The sequence below is a fragment of the Amphiprion ocellaris genome, chromosome 16 (assembly GCF_022539595.1).
Source record: "Amphiprion ocellaris isolate individual 3 ecotype Okinawa chromosome 16, ASM2253959v1, whole genome shotgun sequence".
NCBI lineage: Eukaryota > Metazoa > Chordata > Actinopteri > Pomacentridae > Amphiprion > Amphiprion ocellaris.
This window is the reverse complement of record NC_072781.1, coordinates 23021021-23043003: the sequence shown is the minus strand read 5'-3', so window position 1 is coordinate 23043003 and position 21983 is coordinate 23021021. Positions and strand designations below refer to the sequence as shown.

Sequence of the window (21983 nt, the reverse complement as noted above, 5' to 3'; positions counted from 1 at the left end):
TGGTGTTGGTTATCTCACTGTTTGTGATGGCACATTGAACTCTGCTAGGTATTGTGGCATTCTCCAAACCCACATGCTCCCTTCTGCACGTGCACTGTTCCGTCGAGGTCAAAACTGACTCTTTCAACAGGATAATGCCCCTTGCCACACTTCCAGGGCCAGTAGAACTTGGCTGCAGGAGCACAGTATCCTGGTCTTAGATTGGCCAGCTCAATCCACAAACATGAGCCCCACTGAAAATCTGTGGTGGATTATCAAAAGGTCTGTTTCAAAGCATAAACCAAAGAATTTAGAAGAATTAAAAGCAGTAATTCAAGAAGAATGGGACAAGATTACGCCTCAACAGTGTGAAAGGCTCATGGGGAACATGCCAGCCAGGATTAGAGCTCTACTGCGTACTAATGGCAGGACTACTAAATGTTAATTTGATGATGTGATGGTTTATTTATTTTTTTGTTCAGTTTTGGACACATTCTCTGTGATTTGTTGACTTTGATACTGACAATGTTGAGAACTGACATATTGAAACTGTCAAGAACACACAAAAAGGATTTTTCCACGAATATTTCATGATAATTATTATGATTGTGTAAAATTTTAAGGCTGTCCGAAAACTTTTTTCCACCACTGTATGGTTCTGCACAGACTGGAAGTGCTGTCATCACACAGCCACTAGATGGAGACAGATTTCTTTACGTGTTTATTTAAAGTTCATTCAGTCACTTGTGCAATCAGGAGCAGTAATCCAGTACACGAGTCGTGGATTCAGGTACACGTTCAGGTAATGACCTTCAATTTATGTATGCTATGAATGAACTGCTGACAACGTGGAGCAAATTTTCGGAACTTTTGAACTTTTTAATGTGTGTTTTTACACTTGCAGGCTTAATATCCAACAGAAAGGTATATTTTCTGAGACCATGACAGTAAATTCAAGTAATTTCACCCTTGTAAGTTGACTGAAGCACAGTTTCGGCTTTTAGGATACCAGAGCAGATTATCTATCACTGCTTGGAAAGCCCTCTTATCTGTCATTCGTGTTTGCTCAGAAAAGAGAACTGATTTTGAAAGTGACGTTCATGGAATTCACAGTGCTCCTCCTCTTTTAACTCTTAACTCAGTAGTCCTGTAGATCACTTTGGGCTGGACAGTGAGTGGGGTCAGACCAGACAACCCTGACACAATGGAGGGATCACCTGAAAGACATTCCAAGAAAAAAGTTGTTGCAGTGGTGGGCGGTGGTTTGGTAAGAAAATGAAAGTGAATTATTAATTCACTGTACGTCTTCTCTCTTTATTTCTTGACTGTGAATGTATTTTTTCCATGGCAAATGGGTCAGTTTCACAAAGCTGTAACTGGAAGGGAAAGGAAAAAATAATTATAGAACTGTATTTGCATTTTTAAAGTGTAGAGTTACAGAAGAGTGTTTAGGAATGACTGCAGCATACATAGTACAACAAAGTGGAACCACTGGGTGGTTTTCATGTATGACAGTGTAAAACTGTGATTTTGGCATAATTTTCAAAGCATTTTCCCTTCACTCTTTAGGTAGGAGCACTGAATGCCTGCTTCTTTGCCAAAAGAGGCTTTGATGTGGAAGTCTTTGAAACTCGGGAAGGTAGCATTCAAAACTCATTTCAAACCCTACTTTTTCAGGCAAATGACTGTCACATCACACACCACTCTCTGAAGAATGCAGCCACACATCACAATTGCATTATTTATGAACAATATATATATAATCTCACTAAGACTGAAACATTGTGCGTATGTCATTTTGGTCAGATATCCGTCAAGCCAAAATTGTGAAGGGCAGAAGCATCAACCTGGCCTTGTCCCACCGAGGTCGACAAGCACTGAAGCATGTTGGAATGGAGGAGAAGGTACTCTAATATGAAATCTATTTCCTGTCTAACTAGTGAGGTGGAAATAGGGTAAGGAGATAGGGTGTTATAGACCAGAGTGGAGACAAACAGTTCTGTTTATTTTTTATCATAAAATATTAAATATGTGGCCATTCCCCAGGGAACACCTTGGTTTCTTTGCTAGTAGTCCACTCAAGATGGTTTATTCTGGCATCTGAGGTCAGCAATCTTTTTCATTGCGCTGAACATTTTATGCACGCTTGAGAGCTCTGCATCAGTCCTTTAGTTTTTACACTTGCATGACTTCTTAGCATGACAAAATAAGGTCTTTTTTACCAGGTCTTCACATGCGCTTCAAAGGCCAGATACTGAGTCACAGCACAGACTGGCTGCAGTTCCATCAAGATGACCTCTTTTCACTTAGAGTATTTCACTGAAGACACTGATTTGATATTGCAAACCACAACATTATCCACATCTGTAATGTTTGTACATGTCTGCTTCAAGATTATGTCTGCAGTAACCTTTTGTTTGGCTCAGATTGTCTCCCAGGGAATCCCAATGCATGCAAGAATGATCCATTCACTGAGTGGGAAACAGTCTCCCATCCCTTATGGCAAGAAAGGCCAGGTAAACCTTATCATTTTGTCACAAAATACCTCTTTACTGTTTGCAGAATGTGTCATTTACAAAATAAGAGTGAAAATCTAAATTTCTGTGATATAAAAACTGCGTCAATAATCAGACAGTGAACGTAAGTAGGGTCGTGAATGGAGGGACACAATATGAACTCTGGAGGCTTCCTGTTCCCGTTTCAAATGAGCAGAGTTATAGTTCTGTTTGTGAGGCAGTTGTACCTTCAGAATTGCACTACATCACAGATTGTTCTCCTCTCAGTACATCCTGTCAGTCGACCGCGCCAACCTGAACAAAGAGCTGCTAACAGGTAAGAACATACTTTTGGTAAATCAGCAAAAAATAGACTTGGAGCATTAACACTGAAGGCAATGTTACAAGAAGAGCCCTGAAAAAAAAAAGAATCTCAATCAACGGGATGCGGTATTTTAACGTCCAAATGAAACATTTCTTACAAGAAAATACAGCCATTTAATGAGCCCCTTTCACTTAAGCACCGTTGTAGGTTAATTTGATGGCAGCTTTATGCATGTGGGTAAGTAGTTAGACATTTCCATATAATCGTTACCATGGCAAGCTTACAAGGTTGGACTTTTCTGAACAAGGTTGAGTTGAATGCCATCACATTAGCAGAAAATTCAACTTTTCACACAGGGCATCATTTAATAGGAACTTAACAAGAGTCCCAACCTAATGTCCTGTAATACAGAGCTTCATACTGTCAGATTTTATAAAACCGGCAGCAGAATTTTCTATCCAATACCATTAAATGATAAAACGGGTGCAGCAATGTATAAGCGGATTCATTCATAGCCTGAACTTCTGTACTTCAGAGAAAAGTTACAATTATGGGACAATGTTTTATATTAAAATGGAGCTTATATGGGGTGTTTCCTGGCTCAGAATGAGACTTTGAGGGAGTGACTATAGATTGCTGTCTTCAGGAAAGGCAAAGAGTCTGTGTTACCTGACTTGACGTCTAAGACTTTTCCTGTTATTTCTGGCCATTTGATAAAGAAACATGTCTATTATGCTTGAGTAAATAAAATTCTTAATTGTTATATTTTGTTAGATGATTTTATATATATATATATATATATATATATATATATATATATATATATATATATATATATATATATATATATATATATAAATAAAAAAACATTTTATGTTGTTATGTTGGACAACCGTTTTTATTTATATAATGTGCTCTATATGATTACCATTGTTTCGAAAACACATAATACATAACACGTTTCCACTGTTGATGAACTTGCATTAACGAGACATTAATGACATTAATTAGTTGAAGTTATGATTGTAATGTCATTGGTGATACATTCCTTGAGATGATTTATGTCTCGTATCTTCACCTGATACACCATGGCCTTCAAGTGCTCCCAAAGATAGCGTCAAATGCATCTTCTAGGGTATCTGAAACATTAAAAAATATACATTATACGTTTTCCTATGTATGGAAACTTATGGCCCACCCTGTATATAGGAAACATGCAAACCTCTTGTTTAGTTCCTTTGTGGTGCAGGGAATCAAATTCCCCAGACACCCAATTTATTGAAAAAAAAAAAGTCAATTTCCACACATGCCTGCACTTATTTAGCACTGATTCATCAAAAAGTCAGACTTTCTGTCACAAGGACGTTTCTCAGGACATGTCAGTCATCAAGTGACATAGTGCTTAAATACAGTCCACAATACCACACATAACGGCATGATAAACCACAGCTGTGCTGGAGGCCTGTTCTACATACTTAGGTTTCCTTAAAAGCATATGAAGCCTTCAATCACCCAATCATCTTGAAGACACTTCCTCAAGTCAGTAGCATATGTACAGTATATCTATTACTGCATACTGTATGTGTATATGACAAGACATAGCCCAAATCTATAGTACAATTTCCTCATGGTGTCCCACAACATAAAAAATGCAAGCAAATAAGAAGAAAATACATATTTTTAGGACAATTAAGCCCACCCAAGAGACATGCATATTTATACCCAGTAGTAATGAGAACAGTAGTTTTCCAAGTGGACTCACATCGATCAAAGGACGCACGCCTTAGACTGACTCTTGATAATACCGCAAATAAACAGACACAAAGACAGAGGAGTCAATCTCTAGCTATGAGACCAAAATAATTACAGAAAAAAACCTTTTGACATGAAACACACATTGCAATAAGCCTTTAGATGCAGGTTGCGCTTGTGAGATGCTGAGATCCAGGTCCTCATTAATCCCCAAAGGTGTGAGAGTCTCTTACTCAGTTATTCAGTATGCTGCATGTTACAAAAGAGCTGCCTTTGAGTTGCTTATCAGATCAGAAATTGGAACTTTCTTATTTCTAGAGTACAAGTATGAGATCGGAGGATGCTTCATGTGTGTAAAATGAATGACTAACTTTGTTAATCACACAGTTATAAGTGGTTTGTGCAGGAATTGTATTTTTTTAAACCTGTTTTGAACTTAGCCATAAACTGAGAGAACTTTTGAAATTACCTGAAGTTTGTCTTACCAGTCTAAGCAATACTATAGCAGCTAAATGTCTGTAGAAAGTGTACTGAGCTGAGCAACCATGTCTTTTAGTGCTAATAATCTCAGTTTGCTTTTTTGGAGAGGAGGATTTTGTTATTTTCTCTTTCAGAGGTTACATGCTTTACATGATAACTACTCTATTCTAACAAACTGCATATATAGTAAATGAACACAGTGTATATTCTTAAACTCTGATAGCATTAATCTACTGTCAGGTCTGTATTCTCACCTCTTTATTTATTTATGAACTCTGCACAGAGTTAAAGGACATACTCCTTCTCCTCAACAGTCGTCCTAATTGAATCTGTTTTCCTGTAAGCTGAGCTTTAACCACTTCTGATAGTCCCAGTGCAATTAGCTTTGTGACAGTCTCTAAACAACCAGAGTACATCAGGCAATGTCAGGAGATGTGTTAGTCTTTCAGCTAAAAGATTTATGGGTTATATTTAATGAAGTGCCTCAACGAATATTTGGAGATAATGTGCCACAGCATGGGTCTGCCTTTTATTAGATTATTTGCACATGCAGAAAAAAAGGCTTGTGATTCTATTATCAGGGACAATCCAGATTCCTGGATTGAATGTCAAGATAAAGAGATTTTGGATCATGACAGTCTAAATATTGTTTTTTTTTTTTTACAAAACTAGATCCATTGACTGTTATGCAGTGTTGCTCACAAGATTTGTGCTGATTGGAACAAAGCCATTGTCCCTCAGTGATAGACTGATTTAACTCTTTGCTGACAGTCTGCATGTTTACTTCATTTTACTGGACTTGTGAAAGCTTCCTGTCGCATTTTAAAGATTTGTTAAATTGTCATAATAAACATGCATGTGTGATATAAGCCTCTTTTGTAATATTTTACTTCCACAGAGGCAGAGACATATCCAAACACAAAGCTGAACTTCGACCACAAACTGCAGGACTGGAGTGCTGAAACAGGGCTAATGACCTTTGTCAGGTAAATAGTTAGCCGTTTTTACACAAACACACTGAGAATTACCTAACACGAAAGAGGTGCTTGTTTGGATTCTCTGTTGTAACTCCAGATTTACTGATCATGTATTCTGTCTGTTCCTACATGAAATGGCCTTGTGCGTATGAACTGCCCGAAGCCTGTGTTGGTGGTAAACGTGCGTGACTTTTTAGTTGCTTTGTAATTGGTTGTCCTTGAGGTAAATGTGACACACAATTTACAACTCAATTAACACAGAAACACCTTCAGGTCTTTTCAGTTGTGGAGATTAGTATTCCCATGCAGTGAATTATTAGGACAGAATGCAGGAGCAGAAACTCTGTTTGAGTGTTTAAATTGAATCCATCCTCAACTAAATTGTGTAAAAATCTTTTTGGTGTGTATGTCGTCATTCCTGTTTATTTTCTTGCCTTGTAGATGAAAATGTGGATTGCAATGAGTCACTGTGCAGTTATTACCATGTCGAGCACTAAAAATCACTTTAATCTAATCACAGGCTGTGTGACGACTCTGAACGTCACTGTGCCATGCACCTCGCTCATCCAGGGCACGTCTCTCCCCTTCCCCTGTATTTGAGCTGTCACAGCTTTTATTTGCTCTCTCCAGCTTGTATAATTAAATGTACACTGCCACTGTATTAGCTGCTTTCCTTCCATACTGGCCAGGAAATGCAGATAGTAATCGACATGAAACAGATGTGCGTGGCCTCTTTTCCTCCTATAGTTTGCTCTGTACTCACACAATAATCCACTTTATTGCTGTAAATCAAATAAGATTTAATGATATAATGTGAAGTCAACATCCCATGATGCACACATGCATGCAACACTGTAGTTAGGAAAGCAGACACTGTCAGATTTGGTATGCACAAAGTCAGTTTACAGATTTATGGATCGCTGTGTGCAGCATTTTAATACAACTGTGGTTTCTTTGTGAAATGAAGCTGGGCATTGACTGGAATAAATCCACTTGTCAAAATGACATTGACGTGCCAGTCTGTAATCCGTGTAAAGTACCTACTTCCTCACTTCTCCTATCACTGAGAGTTGTTCGGACATGGTCTGAATTTGAAAGAGCTTGATGCATAAGTGAAATGCGAGCGCTGTTACAATAAGTAAATGTTTATCAGTTTTGATTAAATCTTCAAGGGATTAGATTCTTAGGATAAACAGACATGTATCTTCACATATATACTTGCACAGTAAGTGCAGATTTCCAGATGAGGGACTTGATTATCTGTCATTCTGGCAGTGTAGGTCGGTGGACATCTTTGTGGGTCTGTTGTTTGGTTGGTTCTCTGCTTTAGTCCTCAGCTTTGATGGATCGCCATAATAATTTGCGTACACATTCATGGTCCTCAGAAGATGAATCAGCAGAAAAATACTTTGGTTATCTTCTCAGCTGATCTTCTGAGCTGAACTCTACTTATGTACACTACCGTTTTAAAAGTTTGGGTTCACCCAGGCAATTTCATGTTTTATATGAAAACTCACACTTTTATTCATGTGCTAATATAATTGTACAAGAGTTTTCTAATAATCAATTAGCTTTTCAACACGATTAGGTAATACAATGTACCATTAGAACGCAGGAGTGATGGTTGCTGGAAATGTTCCTCTGTATCCCTATGTAGATATTCCATTAAAATCTGCTATTTCCAGCTAGAATAGTCATTTACCACATTAACAATGTTTAGACTGTATTTCTCATTGATTTAATTTTATCTTCATTGGAAAAAAAAATGCTTTTCTTTCAAAAACAAGGACATTTCTAAGTGACCCCAAACTTTTGAACAGTAGTGTATATTTTGCTTTATTTTTATTTTGTGCCATATTTCTTAGATTTTTTGCAATATGTTTGCTGCTGTAACCCTACAAATTTCCCACTGTGGGGTTTGAAACAGACTTAACTTATCTTCCTGAAGTTAAGACTTGCAAGTCCAGGAGGTTGGCGAGTGATGTGTCTTGACAACAGTTGTGCAGTGGTTAACACTGTACCTCTGCAAGAGCATTTCTATGTGGAGGTGTATGTTCTCCCTGTGCTTGCATGGGTTTTCTCCAGGTGCTCTGGCTTCTGCCAGCAATTTAAAGACATGCATGGTAACCGATTAATTGCTCCAAACCAGAGTTTTTATTTGTCTACTACTTAGGTTTATGACAAAAGCTGTTGTGAAGTGAAAGCTCTGTTGAACTCGGTGTTTATTTCTAATTAGCAAATGCTCACATTCTAACTGTCAGGAGAATTTTCTGAAAGACACACAGTCACTGAAGTCAAACCAGAGTTTCTTTAATTCTTGCAGCAAGGAGACAAGCCTCACACAGAGGTACAGGGTTGTCTGAATATTAGATTCTGAAGTACACATTTTTATACAAATTATACGACAGTTGGAAACTTTGTCGTGAATGCTCTCGATTTCTGCTGTCCTGCTCAGCGCATGATCACCTCATGCTTCGTCTGACATCAGGCAGTCTGAATCAGCAATTTTTGAGCAACTTCAGCTTCTTTTCAGTATAACAAACCACATTTTTCTAACACTAACATGGTAATGCTGAATTTAAATGGTTGACATTGCAACCTGTAACGATTAGCATGTTATCATTGTCACTGTGATTAGCATGCTGACATGTGCTGAAGAGCCTCTGAGCTGCTAACATAACTGCACACTTTATGTCCTGAAACAGCTTCATATATGACCTGAAACAGATAATTACATGATGCGTCTGAGAGGAAGAATATTTAAATATATGTTAACTAGAAAAGCACTCAGAAAGCGCAGTACTCCGTTAAGGCTGTTCAGCTGACGTATCATTTTCGACGGATGAAATCTTTAATAAAAAATGACCTTGCGCTGAGCACAAGCATGTGTTATGCATGTGCATGTTAAGTATGGATACCGAATTGCGTCTAAATTACTCTTATAAAGGTCTGTTGATCAGTTCATCACTTTTGGCAAGCCTTTGTTTTGCTAATGTTAAAATAACTGTTCCCCTCATGCTTTTATTTTGAAGACGTATTTTTAGTGTTACGGGCTTTTATTTTGTCACCATTCCAGGAAGTGTTTATCTAAGAAGCGGTGTCTTGACATGACGAAGATGCTGCCAAAAAGTCCAAAAATTAATCTAAGGATGAAAGAAAACGGTTCCATGCTGTTGCTGTCTAGCAAAGGATGTGTCTAAACTTATAAGCACCTAGCTGGAATGGAGACAAGATCTCTGTGTTCAAAATAAGGCTGATGGCTGAACGTAAATAAAGGCTTTGTGAAACATCTGGAGCTTCACCATTGTCTGGCTGGGTGACCTAAATATGTAGGAATTGATGGGACTCAGAAACAGCCCACAGTTTAATCAGTTGTTCCTTGTATGATTTTCAGATGATAAATCATGCTCATTTTGTAGTAGAATCGCAATGTGATCGTCAGCAGGTAACTGACACAGTGTTCACGTCATGGTTACAGCGACGCAGTGTCGGCAGCTATATCTGGCAATGGGAAATCCTTAACAAAGCTGTGGATCCAGACTATAAGCCGCATCACTGTGAAAACTGAATGAGGTGATCCTTGTGTCATTTCTGACTGTAATTTCATCTAAATCTGTTGGTTTGTTTTTGAGTCATGTTTCACACAGACAGAAAGACAGACAGATTCAGAGACAAATGCACACCGATCATCATATAACTCCGCCGTTCCTTGTCGTAGTAATAAACTGCACTGTGCAACATTGCTCATTGGTGCCTAAACAATTAGACTGCTGCTAAAGCAATTCGACAACACTAAACATCATTATGTATTCTGCAAGGATCTTTAAATAAGAAGATGGGGACCCATGGAAATATTCCGAAGTACTTAACATTGAGTTTGACAGATACACCAGCATCCTCTTAGGTGCTGTGATGGGAACCACACCAGGTCTCAGATCATATAGAAGTCTTGGAACTATGACAGGAACCTTTTCCATGTGACACATGAGACTGGATCCAGGAATGTTGGGAAAACTCCAACTTTTTACACAAGCTTTAAAAGGCAATCAACAGATGTATAATTTACTGTGTGTTTGCAGTTTCCATAGGTGTCGCTATCTGTGACCACCATGCCCTTCATTAAAATTATAATACAGGAACTTGCGAACACTTGATGGTCTCCTGAACCTTTGACCAGATTCTGACTGCAGAAATCACCCTTGTAGAACCTGTTTCAGGGCTGTTTTCTGTGCAGGATAAATAACCAGCTGCAGTCTGCACTCAGTCAGACTCTGAGTAGACCTGATAAACTGTTGCACAGGTCTCAAAGCTGATTGCTTAAACTCGGAGAGGAAACCAAGCATTATTTTTCTGCACTCAGGCAGTCTTCTCCACTCTAGCATCAACAGCATAGAGTTTCATTTAGCAGACGCTTTTATCCAAAGTAAAGTACATCTGAGAGTAGATAGAACACAAGCAAGGATCTAGTGAGGAGAAAACAACCTGGAAAAGTGCCATAAAACAAGCATACAATTCACCATATAGGCTAACATAACATAACGTCTCCTCCAAGCTCATAGAACTGGGGTCACTTCCTGTAACTACTATTTGTTGTTGCTTTGGCAAAGTTAATGTCATGGTGGAAGGTGTCGGATCGTACACTGCAATGGAAACACAAAGGGACGATTACGGGCCTGTTCCGGTAAATTACATCTTGCATCTGCAATGGAAAGCTGGCTACTAAATAAAAAAAGCTGTGACCACTGAATTATCATGTTATACAGATACTGTTATTCACACAGTTTAAACTCAATTCTCAGTGAAATACTAAAAAGCTGGCAAGTCGTCTGTAAGATGGTTTAAAGTGGCTTTTTTCTCCCCCCAAGCGTCATCTTTTCAAAGCACAATTACATTTGGCTTTCCAATAAATTGTAAAATTTTATGCTGAAAGTTCTGTAAAGGTAAGGACCAGGGGTCATTTTAATCTCCATGTGAAAAAATGTTAAATTATGCAGTGAATAAAAAGTACTCTGCATTACATTTGTGTCTGTCAGAACTGAAGCACATCGCAAGAGCTTTACAATCACCACATTTTGTCAGCCTTAGCATCCACAGGGGAGGGGTTTTTTACAACCTGCCTGACAGGTGTGGAGGCCCTGGGATATTGCTTCCAGCAAGCCTAATAAAGATCCCGAATGTCGGCTACGCTCATTAAAATATTCAATTCCTAGGGGTATTTTTTGTGATGTTAAGGGCCCTCTGGCTACCCATGAAAAGAGTTACCCTGATAAATCAGCTCCAAGTTACTTATATTGAAATGAATGACAGCTGTTATTGAAGCCAGTCTGTCATGTTGCTGCTGTTTCTCACAGGCCTGATGGGTCCACGGAGGAGGTTGAAGCAGACCTGATTGTCGGCTGTGATGGAGCTTTCTCTGCCATCCGCAAGCAGTTCCTTCGTCGCAGTCGCTTCAACTACAGCCAGACCTACATCCCCCACGGCTACATGGAGCTCACTATGCCTCCCATCAACGAAGAGGTCAGTCCTCTGTTACATGCTGCTGGTATCAAACTCAGAATTCTTCATTGTAGTTGTTTTTGTCCCTATCATATTTATTGGTGCTATTATTATCCCCCAGTTTGCTATGAAGCCTAATTACCTGCACATCTGGCCACGAAACACATTCATGATGATTGCACTGCCCAACATGGTGAGTTTGGACTTTTTTGTCTCCTCTCTAGTGTTTTGTAGCTGCACTTTTTTGAGATTACAGCTGTGAATTAAACAGTGCAACATTGTTTATTTCTGAGGTTGTTGTCTCACGTTATCTGGAAAGTGCTGGCTCTTACAGAAAAAAATGAAATCATAATCAGTTCAGAAAGACATGATTGACCTCTGGGTTGTCCTAGTGGAGTTAATTAGGCTCTCTTCATGGCCAGGAGAGGCTTACTCATCAGAAATGCAAGAGTGCTCCTGGAGGTTCATCCTACTTTTCTAGCAGCAGTCGTGTCCTCCTTCTCACCTTTACATCTGCTTGCATTTGTCAGGCTCCTCTCTGTCTCTTCTGTCCTTCTTAATCCCACAATGATTTTTCTGCATGGTTGACTCAGCACATCGTTCTAGCTCTCGTCAGTGGGACCAGGTTAAGGCAGATGACTTTGGAGAGCGTTCACACTGTCAGTCACTGCCCCAGTTCCCAGGAACACATTAAAGCTGAGAAAAAAAAAAAACATCCCTGGATACCATGGTAACAGAGGCAGTGCTAAAAGGTCCGCTGGGAGGATTTTGTGATGTTGATAGATGACACCTGCTGAGATGGGCAGATAATGGCATGCCCACAACCTCAGTGCACTTTCATCCATCACTTGGTCTGGGTGGAGTCTAATGTTGTGTATGCACTGAGGATGAAAGCTTCTATAATGAGTTCAGCTGAGAGGACTTTTCAGACGCATGAAATAAACTGACTTTTTATGAAACACACCAAATAACTGAAAATAACAGGATGCAACATTTGTCAGAACTTATTTGTGAAAACTCACTCTTCAACCTTGGAAACAACTATCTGTAATAAATCCCTGAAATGCAGCTGAAAGCTTTAGGAATAGTTTAAAAACTTCAAACAGTGAAACGTGCCTGGAATATTTTCTCACAGATGCTATTGGAGTATAATTTGAATCAATAAAAATGCAAAGAGAGCATATAGAATAGAGCAACATTATGATAACATGGTTGACATTCACAGAACCCAGAAACCAAATAACACATTATGTTAACTTTCCTTTCAGTATGTGGTTCAAACTTTTTGTGTAGTGCCAGGTCTTCATTGGACTGATTGGCTTATTTTTATATTTGCAATCTGTCCATTTGACTATTTTCTGTTTCATCAAAACCCTGTGATAAATTTAAATTTTCAGGATTTATAACATTGGACTGTCACACTGTGTTGTTTAAGTTCTTTAACATTTCATTAGTGTCCTCTGATGTGCACTGTGTCTGGATTATTTATTCCTAGCAGCAACATTTGTCTTTCTGTTGGTCATTCTGTAGGTCAGTCCGTCCACCACTTTGGTCTTGACGAAAATATCTCAGCAACTGTTTTATGGATCGCCATGAAATTATATAAGGAGAATGAAACTGAGATACATTTAAAACAACTTGGCTTTCCATTTGGCACCACCAGTAGATTAAACTTTCAGCTCTTATTTGGATAATATATTTATTTCACAAGATAAATTGCCACAGACTTGGGTATGGATATGGCTGTTTCTCAATACCAAGTAAGCAAGTCCATATTGGTGTACGTGGTAGTGCGGACTTGCAAGTACTGACTCAGAAGTATGGACTCTCGAGAATGGCAGACTTGATGACGATTGATTTAAATGATTAATTCACTCATTGTAATTAATTAATCGTGATTAATCGTATTTTTTGTCAAATAGCAATATTCATCACAATAAGAAAACTTTCTGCACAACAAGCTCAATGTGGTCTCGTCTTCCATCACTGTTCACCAACTTTCTTGTGCGCTGACATCATTCAGTGTGTCCTGTGTATCTTCTTCATGGAGGGCAAAGAGATTTTTGGTTCACTACCGCCACCTACTGGAGTGTGCATCAGTGTTACCGGTGTGCCAGAAATTAGGGAACTGAGAAAAGTGCAATTAGATGCGTTATTTTTTTTAACGCGTTATTTTTTTTTCTGTAATAAATTAATCAAAATTAATGCATTAAAGTCCCAGCCCTAATTTACACATAAATAGATCATTGATAAATAATATAATATAATGTACACTTTTGTGAAAATGGCTATTCTGCATAATGAGTATTTATATTTTTTATTACATTTACCCTTCCGCTTTTTCTAAAGCAAAATTCTGAATGCACTTCTGTTGCCACTGGTGACTACAGCTCTTAGTGTTGGTATTACAGTGTATTTTATTTTTAAAGAGCACAAAGGACCTAAAGGACAACAGTGACATATGTTACAAAAACTGTGCATAATGGTAGCATCCTATTGCTGGATCAGTGGGTGGTAAAAGTTTAATCTTGACATGTCAGAAAGAAGTATTCAGATACTTTTCTTAAGTAAAAGTACCAATACAGCAATGCAAAAATACTTCATTCCAAGTAAAGCTTCCTGCTTAAGTTAAAGTGCATCAATTTCAGTAGCAAAATGTAACAGAGAGACCTGATTTGGTCCTTTTGACTGATTATTAACAGTAAGGTATCAGTGTGTCAGCAGGATGTTACTGTTGTAGCTGCTGCAGGTTTGAACTAGTTTATATCCAGTTTTATATACAGACAGCAGATAATCTGAGGGATCATCAGGTGATTAATGGGAAGAAAAGAAAGCTGGATGTTTTCTCTCATCTTTGATTTTGGTGAAATATGAAATCATTTTAACATTGAAAATGAAACAATATGAGATGTTTAGAGGGAAAAATCACTATTGGTGAAGCTGTTAACAACTCACCGACATGTCAAAGCTCAACTACACACTGCTTTTACCAAGACATCTGAGCCAAAAAGGTTTAATGGAAATATGGAAATATGGAAATACACAAGTACAAGCACATCAAACGACTGTGGTGCGTCATATATCAGACAATGATGAGACCCACTACAGACTGAAACTGCACCTTGCACTGCTGCACTTTAATCAGTCTATTGCATATATATTTTCTTTCTTTTAATGTACTTTTACTATTTTTAATGCACTGTATGTTTTACTGTCCATGACTTTTAATGCTGACTTTTAAGCCGGTACTACCAAAAAAATTTCGTTATGAGACTGGTGAAAACTAATTGCATAATGGCAATAAAGATTCTTGACCTTGACCTCAAAACTTTACTGAAGCACAGTACTTGAGTAAATGTAGTTAATTACTTTCCACCACTGCCACATACGTCTTTAAGCAAATCAAGATTTAACTACAGGAGAAGTGTTTCACAATGAATTTGAGAGCTAATATCGTTGTGCTTATTTTATTTCCTATTTTAGGACAAGACATTTACCTGCACCCTCTTCATGCCCTTTGAAGAGTTTGAGAAAATCACCACAGGAGATGAAGTCATTGAGTTTTTTCAGAAATACTTCCCTGATACCATACCACTAATAGGAGCGTAAGTGACGTTCTCACTCCTGTCCTTCCTCACTTTCCCAGTCTCTCATCACTGCCTCCCCCTTTACTCCCGCTGTCTGCCACTATCTCTTCATCCAACCTGCCAAGCCATCCGCAAAAACACTTTCATTTCCCGTCATGGCATCGACTGCAGCTACAGCTACAGCCAGTATCACTGAAGTGTGAAATTGCAGACTTTCTGTTACAAGGGTTTCTGTGGTGAAATTTTCATTTGAGGTGAACCATATGTTGTAGGTGATAGAGTGATGTAGAAAGGCTCAAGGCTTTCATTCAGTCACTTCCCCCTGGGTAGACTTTAGCCAGAGTGCTCGGACATAAACAGCTGAAGTTTTTCAAGCTTCCAATCCTCTGTTTAACTGTTTACCTTTGCCCAGGCAGATGGAGCATTGTTGTTTCAGCATATTCAAATATGACAGGGGCTTTTGTAGCAAGTGGGAACCCGTGTGTGTTGTTTAGAGAAAAATGCACCTGCCAAATTACATACCTCAGAGTAACTTTGCAATTGTTTTATTTCTGTTTGTGCATTACAGTGATGCTCTCAGGAGAGATTATTTTCGATTGCCTGCGCAGGCCATGGTGTCTGTCAAATGCTCCCCATATCACATTGGTGACAAATGTGTCCTTATGGGTGACGCAGCCCACGCTGTGGTGCCTTTCTATGGGCAGGGGATGAATGCTGTAAGTAACACTAAATGAAGGGGAAGAAAAGGCAAAATAGAATTACACAGAGACTCACGGATTCGGTCATGCTTTACAGGGCTTTGAGGACTGCATTGTGTTTGACGAAATAATGGATCGGTTCAGTGAGGATTTCAGTAAGTGCTTTTTGAATGAACAAACATTAAAGGAGGCGCAGAGAATGAGCTGACAATACATGTTAAAGTCTTCCTATTGACCTTTGTGTTTCTGTCCAGATGCTGTCCTGCCTGAGTATACCAGAGTGCGGGTTCCAGACGACCATGCAATTGCAGACCTGGCCATGTACAATTACATTGAAGTAATTCAGATTTATTTAATATTCCAAATTTATCTCTATCTCATACACATCTTCATGCGACATTGCAAGTGTAGAAGTGAGGTGACTCACATTACAAGGTGGGATCCCAAAGTTCTGAGTCTGTGCATAAAAAACTCAAAAAGTACTCTTTGTTTAAATTTGGCTGCCATCCCTGCAGAAGTCACCTGTGTTTGTAATGCTCCATGGAAGTCGTGATGCGTAAACATGTCAGCCACCATCTGCAATGCTCCCTGAGGCTCCTGAACTGTGTCAAAACATAAACCCTTTAACTTGAATTTCATTTTGGGAAAGAAGTCACAGAGAGCCAAACCTACTGAGCAGGAGTGGGAAGCAACAACTGTGTTGCTCTGGTCTAAAAACTCATCTCAAATCACCACACTGTGACCAGGTGCAGAGTGCACTGAAGCATTCACATGCCATTACGCCACAGATCAAGTCATTGCACCGAATGTTCTTTCAGACACCTCAGGACGTTAAGGTAGAACTGCGTACAACAGTAAACATGCCTTCTGACCTGAACTCTCCGTTTAAAATGTATAAGGTCTTCACCTCACTATGTTAAGCGCTATGAGATGGCATATGTTGTGAATTGACGCTACATGAATTAAACTGAATTGAACTGAACCTGGGCTGCACAGTAGCTTTCGCTTTGCAGCTAGTAGATCCCCAGTTTGCGTCCCTGCCTTCCCGGGATGCTTCTGCATGCAGTTTTCATATTCTCCCTGTGCATGCGTGGGTTTTCTCTGGGTACTCCGCCTTCCTCCCACAGTCCAAAAACATGCTGAGGTTAATTGGTAACTCTAAGTTGTCCGAAAGTGTGAATGCAAGTGTGATTGTTTGTCTCCATATGTAGTCCTGTGATAGACTGGTGGCCTGTCCAGGGTGTCCCCTGGCAGTGTATAGATAATGGATATATACACTCCCTGAACAGTGCCAGAACTTTTGGATCACACCTTGTATTTTAGAGATAGTGACTTCATCACAAGAAAAGGACGGTGGAAGAAGAATTGAGATCTTTTACTTAAGCAAAGTAGCAACATCACAGTATAAACATGCTCAATTATACGTTAAAAAAATAAATTGAAGCAGCTATAATTGATATTTTTACAATAACAATATATCTAATGACTGTGTACAGTAAAACCTGTGGCACGTTATTATAAATCCACAGAAAATTACAGTTCCCCTGATGATTCACTGTCTATTCATATTCATTGTTCTGGGTTTCTGTTCTTAAACTTTAATGTTTTGCTCTCTCTTGCCCACTCTCATAGTGTTTTTACAAAAATGGGGCAGCAGTTTTCCGCAAATAAGGTCCAAACATTGTTAAAGGCATAAGTTGTGCACTACAGTAAAAATACTTCTTTTTTTTTTTTTTTTTTTTACATCTGAATGCAAACTGAACACACTTGAACATAAATGAATGATTAATACTGTATGCTTGCTAGGCTGACTTCCTCTCCTGAATATTGGAGCTAACTCACCTCAATTCATTTCAGTTGAGCAATAACTGTACCATAATTTCTGCTTAATTGCTAATTAACCCAGTTTAACACTAGTCATTAGAGTGATCTCCACCAAAACTAATGTTAATATAATTTTCGTGTGTGAGACGTATGGAAAGGTCATTCAAAGTCAGCTCTGGCTCTGGGTGTGTAGACTTCAGTCGTGCAGATATTTACTCTCTCAATCACATCTGACAGCTGCACGGCTTCTTAATCTTCTGTCCGTTTAAAGTCAAGGACTTAAAAGGCCAATAATTGGTCTGAGTGCTGCCATTATTCTTACAGATCTTGAAATTGACTGCAGGACTTTGTGCTTAATCTCCTCGCTGCAGCAGTTCTGCTCAAAAGAGTGAGCAAGACCGTCTGGAGTTTGCAATATGCCGAAAGGATCTGTTTGATGACATTACAATCTGCAGGACAGATGGTTCACTTCACTAAAATGTTTGTTGTTTTGTGTTGTAGATGCGAGCACATGTCAACTCCAAATGGTTCCTTTTCAGAAAACATGTCGACAACTTCCTCCACTTCCTCATGCCGAGGGCAGTAATTCCACTTTACACAATGGTACGTGAGTCTCTACTAGTCAATGATTGCACTCACTTTTGGACTTTTTTGTTATGAATTTTAACACAAAATCTCTTATTTGTTCGCCTTCACCGTGTCTAGGTCACCTTCACAAGGACCAGATACCATGAAGCTGTGGAGCGCTGGCACTGGCAAGACAAAGTAATACACTTTGAGAAAATGCGATTTTGTTTTCTTCAGGCTCTTTCATTTTTCCTGAATTTACTTTTCGAGGGATTTTTCATGCCTTTGAACATCTGAGTATTGTAATTTGGGACTCTTTTGAAGTGGTAACTTTATCATCACCACGCACAAATGGTGTATGTGACTCTCACTGGGTAAACAATTCCTCTTTTTAGAAACATTTGCTTTCTTCTACCACAAACACACAGTTCTGCACAGAGGAGAAATGCTTCTGATTTGTCACATTTTGGGATGTAGATAAGCTAGTTAGTAATTGGCACTGTGTTGCACTGTGTGATGTGGCCTGTGCTGATGGCTTCTGCGCTAATGGTCAGATGAGCAGTGGGGATTTTCAGAGCCTCTCTTGTAAATTGTTTAAACACGTAGGGATGTTTGGGCAAAGAGCAAAATGACCTTTATAGGGGAAAGAAAAAAACTACTGTATGAAGCTGTATAAAGAATAGGACAATGTAACTATTATTAAGATAATAAATAGTGGTCTGAGGCAGAGAGGGCAGAATGACCCGTGTCTTTGCAGAGTGTACAGAGGATGTTTTAAGGTGAAGACAACTGCAATGTCACAGATTAGAAAGTAGACAAATGTGTGTGCTGTAAGAAAACAGTATGAGGCGTAAACAATTCCAAGCACAAACAAAATAGATTATATAAAACATTTTATAACGCTCCAGAGTCACATTATTTAATCCAGACTGAAATATCTCAACAACTGTGGCATGGATTGCAATCAAATTTGGTTCATGGTCCTCAGGAGACGAGTGATAGTTATGTTGGTGAAGTTGGATGTAAAACTGAGAGCTAGGAACAATACAGTGAGCAAAATTCCTGCTATGCATCAGTACATTGTTGCTGTGAGAGCAATAGCTTGCTTGTGTTAGCATTTTGCTGAACAGTGTAGCCTCACAGAGCTGCTGGCATCACTGTACAGTCTTGTTTTCTGAATGTTGGTGCAATCTGGCCATGCATTTCTGAAAATGATCTCATGGGAGAACCCATATCATATTCTATTTTACAAGATCTGGTTAATTAAAGCTGCAGTAGCTACAAATCTGAAAAGGAAAAACAAACACAAACAAAAAACATTCAAGCTATCTTTGCATGAGATACCCATTTCATTTGCTGCCTCATATTCACATGCTGCCCCAAAAAATTTTCCAAAAGGAAGCCTCAAAACCCCTCTTATATGAAAAAGAAATTATGCATTTTAATGATGTGTTGGGCAGAGATCTGAAAAAGGCAAAAAAAAAATAAAAAATAAAAAATACAACAACAACAAAGAAGAAAAGCACAGTACTCTGCCAGGGCTGTTCGTTCCCCATATGGCATTGTCAAAAATGCAGCATTTGTTTATTAGTTATTAATGATCAGAAATCACGGCAATATAGAATGTGGCCATTTAATATAGATGTACAAACAAAATGACCTTATGCTGAGCACAGGTGTGTGTTATGCATGTGTATGTTATGTACAGATACCGAATTGTGTGACCTAAATATTTAGCGGGTGGCGGGAATTGATGGGACTTGAAAACACTCCCACAGTTTAATCAATTGTTCCTTTCATCATTTCCAACGGATAAGTCCTGATAAGTCCACAGCGGTCGATTTGCAGTTGGATCACAATCATGTGATCATCAGCAGGCAGCTGACGTCATGTTCACTTGTTGTCATAGTTACAGTGACGCCGTGCCGCTAACTCGCAATGATACAGAAATCTTTAACAAATCCATGGATCCAGACTATAAGCCGCATCACTGCCAAAATCTAATCACTTGGTTCTTGTGTCATTTCTGACCTTCCCTGAAAATTTCCCCCGAATCCATTTGTCCTTTTTTGAGTAATATTGTTAACAGACAGACAGACAGACAGACAGACAGACAGACAGAGAGACAGACAAAACAATGCTGATCATCACATAACTCTGCCACATTCCTTGGTGGAGTAAAAAAAAACAAATTAACAAAAAACACCTAAAATGTGAAAATACAAACACTTTCCCCTTCTTTATCCCCTTTGTCTGAACCCCCTTTCACCACACAAGCATTTGCTTCATCGTGCAAAGACAGTCAAGCTGAAAGTTGACATTCATTTTTGGCTACACCCAGGATTAATTTACCATAGCGAAAGTCCTCCACCTAACCTATCACACCACCACTTCTCCCTATGGACTTTGTTGCTATTTATACTGTCTCATATACTCTGGGTGAAAAGACCTGTGATTGGCTGAAATCTCCCACCATGGGCTGGATTTTCTAAAGAAACAGAGCCAGGAGGACGTGCAGGAGTCTAGTGTCCTCTCAGACTCAGTCCAGTCTGAGTAGACTGGCCAATATGAATGACACTGTAACTTCAGGTACTATGTTTTGAGGGAATAGTCTTTTGTATTGTGTTAGTAGCAGTTGTTGATCTCTTCTTTCACAACAGCTATTATTTATTTACGTCTTGTCTTATAGATAAAATTTACATTTTTGCATGTTTTTCTGATGTCTCAAAAAAATCTTTAGGTTACAGCAGCTGTGAACTGGAAGCAACGTGTATAAAACTGCTTCCATTTACTTAGAATTAGTACCCAAACCTCTAACCTTCATACAGCAACATATCAGATTCTTCCATTGAAATAATCTAGAAACTATGAGGTTTATATAATGAATTATTACCAAAGATGTCAAGTAAATCAAGTCAAGTAATAAAGCATGCGTGTTTTCCATGCAGTTGCTGCTCTTTTTGAGAGACTAACGTACCCCTAAGTGGAATTCATTAACAATCCCTTCTGTGACAGTGTGACTAACTAGTAAGCATGTGAATAAAAGTACAAAACCTGAATCCAAGGCAATAAGCGTTTTATTTCTTTCTTCACAGGTAATAAACCGTGGCCTGCTGTTCAGTGCTGCAGGAGCTGTTTTGGGAGGTTCCTACGTGCTCATTAAAAATCCTCCTGATATCAACAAGCTCATCAGCCCTGCTGAGAAAATGTGGAACAGACTCGTGGCCCTCAGGACCCCCTGAGCAACGGTACCATCACGGAGATGACATCCAGGTGCAAGGGCTGGAGTGTTAAACGCTGGAATGAACTGAGGTTGGGGCAAATGCTAATTAGATTTTGATTGAATCGTTTAATTCACGATGAACGCTCTGCCAGGTAAATGAATGTTGCGTAATAATGATCTTCTTAACATGAACCTGTCATAAAGATTGATAGCAAGGTTTTAAAATTCCTCATTAGTGTTTCACTGATAAAGGTTTGACTACAGGAGCCCATCAGTGGAGTTTTGTAGCTTTTTAATTATTAATATGAAAAAAATGTCAGTATTATGCTCACAGACATGTTCTCAGATCTGCGTATTTGAGTTTACATAGCTGCTTTACATTCAAATAAAAGTTACCTAAGCTCATAGTGACTGTCAGTTTTTTTTCTATTTGGTTCCATTCCTCTCAACTGCACTGACTCTATGCAAAACGGGGATTCTTTTTTGTTTTTCAAAATGAAGCTGTTGTATAGCTGTTATAGCTAATACATTTGAAAACAAAATGTCTAATGATATATGCACTTTTGACAAATAGAGTCCA

The 21983-nt window shown here is 38.8% G+C and overlaps 1 protein-coding gene across 1 annotated transcript; it reads left to right on the top strand.

Moving 5' to 3' along the window:
- The first annotated feature begins 1104 nt into the window (after nucleotides 1-1104).
- LOC111572832 (kynurenine 3-monooxygenase) lies at nucleotides 1105-21810 on the top strand. The gene is made up of 15 exons (XM_035951181.2): nucleotides 1105-1246; nucleotides 1549-1618; nucleotides 1786-1883; nucleotides 2406-2495; nucleotides 2763-2811; nucleotides 5930-6017; nucleotides 11360-11525; nucleotides 11626-11697; nucleotides 14988-15109; nucleotides 15660-15807; nucleotides 15887-15944; nucleotides 16044-16126; nucleotides 18115-18216; nucleotides 18319-18378; nucleotides 21276-21810. The coding sequence occupies exons 1-15, from the start codon at nucleotides 1184-1186 to the stop codon at nucleotides 21420-21422; spliced, it is 1416 nt and encodes a 471-aa protein (XP_035807074.2). The 5' UTR covers nucleotides 1105-1183; the 3' UTR covers nucleotides 21423-21810.
- Nucleotides 21811-21983: the final 173 nt, after the last annotated feature.